The sequence below is a fragment of the Phaethon lepturus genome, unplaced genomic scaffold, assembly GCF_000687285.1.
Source record: "Phaethon lepturus isolate BGI_N335 unplaced genomic scaffold, ASM68728v1 scaffold8213, whole genome shotgun sequence".
Classification (NCBI taxonomy): domain Eukaryota; kingdom Metazoa; phylum Chordata; class Aves; order Phaethontiformes; family Phaethontidae; genus Phaethon; species Phaethon lepturus.
Genome location: NW_010529654.1, coordinates 48,626 through 56,257, shown reverse-complemented (window position 1 = coordinate 56,257; position 7,632 = coordinate 48,626). Strand labels below are relative to the sequence as shown.

Sequence of the window (7,632 nt, the reverse complement as noted above, 5' to 3'; positions counted from 1 at the left end):
ACTATTAAAAGCCTTAATTAAAATACAGCTAAAGTGTAAAATATGTTTACATAAAAGACAACACTTACTGTAAGCTAATTTTATAGTTACTTTCCAGTAGTTTAAGATTTTGAAACTGCCAGTGCATGAAAACACTGATTTGCAGACAGAAGTATTTTAAAAGATCGTTTAAGGAGCCCCAAATTCCAGTAATTTGCAGGGGAAAAAAAATCACATCTTTTCAGGGTATTGAAATGCTTTATCCAGTTGATCTGGAATTAAACATTGATCCTTTGTCTTTGGAAACTCTTTATTTAAGTCAATAGTAAACAAATTTGATTTACTTGAAAAAGAGTTCAGACTGGGGAAAATTGAAATATAAACATGTATTATTTCCAAGGGAAAATACATAGTAGGAGTCTAGCTGGGAAGCTTTGTTTCACAAAATATGAAATATACGAATCATTCAAATCACCATATTGTTGTAAGGGATAAATTCCACAAGTTCTGTGATCAAAGCATTATGCAGGACTGCCTGTATGTGTATTTAGCATAATTTAGGCTTAAGAATGTTCTTTAAAGAAAGAAAGGTCACTCCTCATTTTGCAATATCATTAGATCACTGGGATCATATGTAAATGTCACTACAACTGTTAAAGCAAAAAGGATATTCTTTACTGTATTAATTTTGGAATTCTAAATGTTTTTATAAGAACAGGGAACAGGAGCGTGTCTAGGGATTGTTCAAAAAGCTAGCAACTCTGACTCTAAAAAAAAATCTGTTCACACCTTACTTTTACATTTTCATGCTAGGTGTTCTTTGTTGTTGTTGTTGATGGAGGATAGTGTCCTAACTGCTAGTACTCTTCTATGAAAAAGTGGCTTCCATTTTTCATTACGAAGAGCTTGTAATCCTAGACAAATCTGTCCTGTTCTTTTGAGTTTGGATTCTCAAATTCTTGGATTCTCAATTTCTTCTTGAAATCATCCCATCTGTTCTAGCCCAAACTAATATTTAAAATACCTGAACCTGTTCCCCATGACTTTTGTGCTGGAGTCGCTTTGTCTGTAGTGTTACGGGAGCTTCCCATTCAGAACATACACATGACATTCACAGAAGAACTGACATTAAACTAGCTTTGAGTAAGTACCAAACACAAATTACAAATGTCCTGTGGGAATTGCAGATTCTGTTTTCAGGAGCTGAGCAGTGTGTTGATACAAGTGCAAACCAAGTAATTATATTTTTTACTTCTTTCAGAATACGAAAACAAAATAACCAGGTGGCATTCACACCACTGTTTCCCCAGGACTACCTAACCATGTAGGCAGACATATAGTTCATTTGTGCCTCCCTACCTTGCCCAAAAATTTTCTGGGAGCTTCAGTCACTATCCAGTTTCAAAGTGCCTGCTTCACTGGTACGTGGAATCTAGCTTCTACCTGTAGCTCTATAAAAATTCAAGTCTAAACCAAGCAGTGTAGGATTTATTCAGAGCCACCTGAATTCTCCTTAAGCCCCTCGGAGAATTCCCCAAATGTTAGTCAGAGTGAACACCGTGACTACTTGTTTGATGTAATACTGACAGTGATTCTATCCCCTTAGTAATGTTACAATAATTGGAGAACTGATTACAGGGATGGGAAACATGAGTTTTCAGTCTCATTCTCCTCAAAAGGTTGAACCCACCTTGAAATTTCAAGTCATGAGACATTGTGAGTGAGAGCACTTGGTGTCCTTTTACTGAAGCTTAACCATGGTGCATCCAGACACATAATATGACGGGGCAGATTCTAAGAAAGCAAGAGGGAGCCTTATTTTAACATAGGGGCTAGGACACTATGTACAGAGAGGTAGAATAAAAATTCCAACCCCCGAAATGTATACATATTTTACACTGCCTAAGTATTGGCCAAAAAACCCCAACCAACCAACAAAAAAACAAATAACAAAACAAAGAACAAAACAAACAAACAAAAACACAAACCCAAACAAACCCTAAACAATTTTTTGTTGTTGTTGGAATTATTTTTTTGACCAGTCAGAACCTTGGACCAGTTCCCCACAAAGCTGCATGGGTACCAGTGCCAGCGCCCAGCCAGGGGTGGGAGCTAGCCTAAGAACATGAAGACAGTGGCACCATCTCTTTAGCAGGAGTGTGCTTTTAGGCCACGTGAAAGTGACTGTGTAACCAGTCTCTGTTTTCTCTGTACCTATTTGTATAGGGAATTCATGCAGTTATGATTTCCCCCTGCACTCCCACACCAATAATCCCTTTAGGGACATCTCCTAATTTTGGAGATCTAACTTCTAAATTAGCTGAATTGGATCCACTCATTACCTTATTGAGCTTTAACATAGCTACCATGAGTTGTTTCCCATGCCATTCCTTTGAAGCACACTGTCTCTGGACATCATTGTCTCCGACAGTGCAGTGCCACATGGTTATCACCTTCAGACTTATTCAATATGTCTTAAAGTGTTGACTATGTATAAGGTGTGTATGTTATGGCATTTTGTAAATCTTATGTTTATTTTTATATATGTCCTGTGTTATTCTTAAGCTCCCTGTGTCCTCTAGTGTACACCTATCAGAACTGCACAAATTGGCAAATACTTATTTCCATTTTCATATCTCAAAACATTAAAAAAAAAAACTTTCCATCCTAAAAAATATCTCCTATATTCTTTCTTATTTCTTTTTTACTAAATATTAAATTAATAGTGATATTTTTATAGTTATGCTTGTTAAGCACCAGCAACATATGTGGCAGTATTGCCAATTTTATATGTAATCTTCTTGCATACACACATATGTCTATTATCAAATTATCTGTGTGCTTGCTGGAGATTTTAGCAGCCAGTATGTACATTTTACTGTGAATGTTGATGACAGGTCTTAGTAGGTATTTTGTAGTATTTTCTTACATACTGAAGCACATTCTCCTCTCACTTGGGCATACCAAATTGTCACTGAGGACAATAGAGCTGTTTCTATTCATCCTAAAATAATATTTGGGTACAGACCACAGTACATTTTTACAGAATTTGGATTTTAGCCTACTGTGGAAAGCCAGCATGTAAGCACATAATTGACAACTGTTTTATAATACAGATACATTAGGAACAAATTCACATTCCACATGTGACTTTATTTGAGGCCTTCTGAATTCTTGACTATATAATATTAAAGTGGGATCCAATTAATCTAGTGTCAGCTATTTCAAGTTGCAGAAAGTATAAGCTAGTGCAACTAGGCTCCCACTCAAACCAGAAAAATAAAGGTACTTCTAGAGGACAGAATTCTATAATACGTACCTAGGAAAAGTAGAATGAATTACTCTACAGGAGTACCTTACTCCCCACATGCGCTAGAATACTTGTCCAGCTTTTACATGGCTGCATTTACCCAGATTATCCCACTCTTCATATCCTTTTAAAACAGGGGGAGAGCATAAGTAATTATTTTAAGTGTAACAAATCAGTGAAACATGAATAGGTGTTTATTAGATTTGGATGCAATTTACTGCACTAGACTAGTGAAGAACCATCTCACATGGACTGAATAGAAGTAGTTGTTTATCTGCAGAAGCTACTTCACAATGACTGTAGTATTCTGGTTTTCTGAGAATATCACTCTTGGAGGGAAGGAGGCACTCCCCTGCCAACTTGACTTGATATCTCAGGAAGAATGCACAGAGCTTTGCCTTCGAGGGGCTAACAAGCCAGTTGAGAGTTTATGGGGAAGGATCAGAGGACAAACCAATGCAGGTGCTGTCACAGTAGGTAGCTACCAGAGACTGCTTGATCAAGAAGGTGAAGTCCACGAAGTCTTCTTTAGGCAACTGAAAGAGGAAGCCTCGTGGTTGCTGGCCCTTACACGCAGGCGAACAACCCGACATCTGCTAGAAGGCTAATAAGGCTTGCTGCAAGCAATCCAGGAGATTTCTGGAGTGTGTTGACAATACTGGGTTGATGCAGGTGATCAGCAATCCAGCTAAAGAAGATGATCTGCTGGTTTGGCTACTCACAAACAAGGAGGAACTGCTTGGAAATGCAAAGATCAAGGGTCTCATCTGCAATGACGATGAGACTGTGGATTTCAAACTCCTAAAATAAGTGAGCAAGTGATTGCTCAGGTATCTGCTTAGCAGGATAATATTGCTCTTCAATATCATGGAGAGCAAAGGTGCCCCAAAGAGCTGGCTGATTTGCTAGGACGACCTCCCCAGAGTGCAAGAACTATCCGTGCTGATGTGCAGGAAGTTGAACATGTGTGGCAGAAGGTTAGTATGGGCAATGGAGGTGAGAATAACCCATGGTACAGGAAGCTAGAGTATCACTGTTTGATATCACTGAGCAGCCACCTTCTATCATCTCCAAAAGGGTATGGTGTTTGGGGGAGATTCCTGATAGCTGCAGAGAAACAAACATCACACCCATCTTCAAAAAGGACAAGAAGGAGGGTATGGGGAACTACAGCATGGTCACTCACCTTACACTCTTGGAATATTATGGGACAAATCCTCCTGGAAACTTTTTCCAAGCACATGAAGAACTCCAGACGTTGAGAACAAGGGCAAATTATGTCTGACCATGCTTGATTAACTACTATGATGAGATGATTGGCTTAGTAGGACTTGAAAGAGTAATGGCCACCAAGTACCTTAACAAGGCCTCCAGCATGGTCTCCCATCATATCTTTATAGACAAAGTGATGATTCATGGACAGGGTAAGAGGACTATTAGGAGGCTCAAAGGACTGTGATCAGCAGTATAAAGTCAAGGTAGTGGCTGGTTAATCATGCCACCCTCAAGGACCAAGACTGGGGGCAATTCTGTCAATGACTTGAATGATTAGATGAACTGCGCCTTCAGCAGCTCTGCAAATAATAGCAACTTGTACGAAGAACAGTCAGTAATCTGGAGGGCAGAGCTGATATTCAGTGGGACCTCGACAAGCTAGAGAAATGGGCTGACAAGGAACTCATGACATTCAGTAAAGACATCTGGGATGAAATAACCCCATGCAGCAGTACAGTTTGCATGGGGGCCAAATGGGGAGAAAGCACATTTGCAGAAAGGACCTGGGTCTCCTGCTAGAAAACAAACTGAACATGAGTTAGCAGCGTGCCCTCACAGCAGAGAAAGCCACCTGCATCCTGGGCTGTATTAGCAGGTGTGCAGTCAACAGGCTGAGGGAAATGATTCTTCTCTTGTGAGACAGCAATGCATTCAGTCCTGTGGTCCCCAGTACTAGAAAGACATTTGCATACTGGAGCAGTTCCAGCAGAGGAACCCCAAAATATTTAGTAGTCCAGAGCACATGACATAGGAGGAGAGGCTGAGAGAACTGAGTTTGCTCAGCTTGGAAGAACGAAGCCTAAGGAGAGATCTTAAGGCTGGCTTCTAAGAAATATTGAGAAGGAGTGGAAAACATGGAGCCAGCTCTTCTCAGAGGTGCACAGTGGTAGTTCAAGAGGCAAAGGGCACAAGCTGTGACATGGGAAGTTCCAGTCAGATGGAAGGAAAAAGATTCTCACTGTGAGAGTGGTCAAACACTGGAAGAGGTTGCCCAGAGAGATTGTGGAATATCCACCCCTGGAGATACTCAACGCTCACCTGGACACGGCCTTGAACAACCTGATCTAAGTGGACCTGCTTTGAGCAGGGGACTGGACTATGTAGTGCTCAGATGCCCATTTGAATCTATATTATTGTATGGTTTTATGATTCCGTATTTAGTTTCCATGTTGAATATTAGATGCATGGAAAAAAGTAAGTGAAAAATAGTTCTTATATCCTACTCTGTATCACAGACCTATTCAATGAAATTGATCTACTTTGTAATGAAAAAGTAGCTTCTGTTATTTTACCAGACTGTTGGGATTTTAAAATGTAATGTTTGTAACAGTGAAGTTAGCTTATCTTTATATTTTAGAATTATATTTATGAAATAAAATTCAGATTATTGATCATAATTTTCTGAAGTACTCTGTAAATTGCAAAATTAAGATTACCGAAAAAAACTATTTTTTATTATTATTATTTAATATCCTCCTCAGATTGTATTCTTAGACTGAATTACATCAATAACAAGATTAAAACCTCTTAAACCATCACAGACATCAAGGTAACAGGTATCTGCCATTCTTAATGCAGATAAACCTTTGAGTGGGATGACAGACTTCATTGCCATGTTCCTTACGTTTTTGCTTGTGGCAGAACAAAAAATACAAGTTTAGAATTCAGATTCTGTTCCAAGCACACCATTCAGCTCTGAATTGAGACATTTCTTTTATTTAAAGTTTTCTAAATAAGAAATTCAGCCTGTGCCAGGCACATGAAATGGAAATTTTTTAGACTAAATAAGTTACCAAATGTATAAGCATCAGAAAATGGATTACTGAAATGGGAAGTTTTAGACAAAAAATAATTAACGATACTACAGCCCACACTTGTAACACCTTCCTCAGTTTTCCTCAAGATATTCCAGGTCACTTCACTGCTCAGAGAATAAAGAATGTTTTAGGGCTTCAAGCTTACTCCACCTAACCCACTGAAGCCATTCGATTAAATGAATGGTAAGAGCCATTCAGCAAGAATGAAAGATGTTTACTACAACATTTCTTGGAAAGGAGCTGATAAGAAACCAATAATTATGAGACAGTGAAATTTTTGGAGATTAAATTGCACAAGAGACAAGGACAAAACAGAGAAGGACTGGAAGGAAAGGTAAAGACCTGAAGAAGTATCAGCAATGTTTAGCAAATGTTTTTTCTCGACTGGAAGTATCAGCAATGTTTAGCAAATGTTTTTTTGCTAAAACCTAACCTGATAAAGGTTCCTTCTGTTTCAAAGTGCAGGCTACTATACTGTACTATTTACAACACTCTGAACGAGTTGTTTGGGAGACTCAGGAAACTAATACTCATCTTATCAGGAAGTTTTATTAACCAGCTACTAAAGAGCACAGTATTTCACATAACACACATAATTTTGTAGCATACTACCATATCCATAGCCATGAACAACAAACAAACATATTAAAGCCCAAATGCTAATATCCTAGTGATTACAATATGTAGAGCCCGATCCAAATTTTAGTGGAAGTAATTTCGTTGACTGTCACAGGCATAAATCAGATAATCTTGCACCACAGCAATGCTCAGAAGATTCATGATTCATTTGGCCAAATACTGTTCCTTCGGATGTTTCTAAATAGCTGACCAGTTACTGTGATCAAAAATATCTGAGAAAGGAAAAAGGGTGAGTTAAAAACAACAAAAAAAGTGTTGATATTCACTCATGACTGAGTCAATCTGATTGCTAACCTGGCTCTTATGAATGACAGTACAGAAGGATATAAAGAAGAATGGTCAGGACATGTGCTGGAAGACACAAGCCAAATTCTCTAATCTGGCACAGGCTTGCTGTGTGACCTCCTGGTAGTCACTTAGGCCAATATCCACAGAAGTATCTTGAAATCTATTTCAGGTGGCACGTAATTCAGTTAACTGTTACGTGTTTCAGTGCCCTATGAATCCAAATATGGTTGGACTCGATGATCTTAAAGATCTTTTCCACTCTAAATGATTCTATGATTCTATGCTTCTATGATCCTTGGTCTTAACCTCTTGAATGGGGATAAC

The 7,632-nt window shown here is 38.6% G+C and overlaps 1 protein-coding gene across 1 annotated transcript in view; it reads right to left on the bottom strand.

The window, feature by feature from the left end:
- Positions 1-7,157: 7,157 nt before the first annotated feature.
- The window catches only part of TSPAN19 (tetraspanin 19), a 9,860-nt gene continuing 9,385 nt past the window's right edge, over positions 7,158-7,632 (bottom strand). The window contains exon 8 of the mRNA XM_010284009.1: positions 7,158-7,232. Coding sequence (XP_010282311.1) covers positions 7,158-7,232 — 75 coding nt within the window. The remainder of the gene's footprint in view (positions 7,233-7,632) is intronic.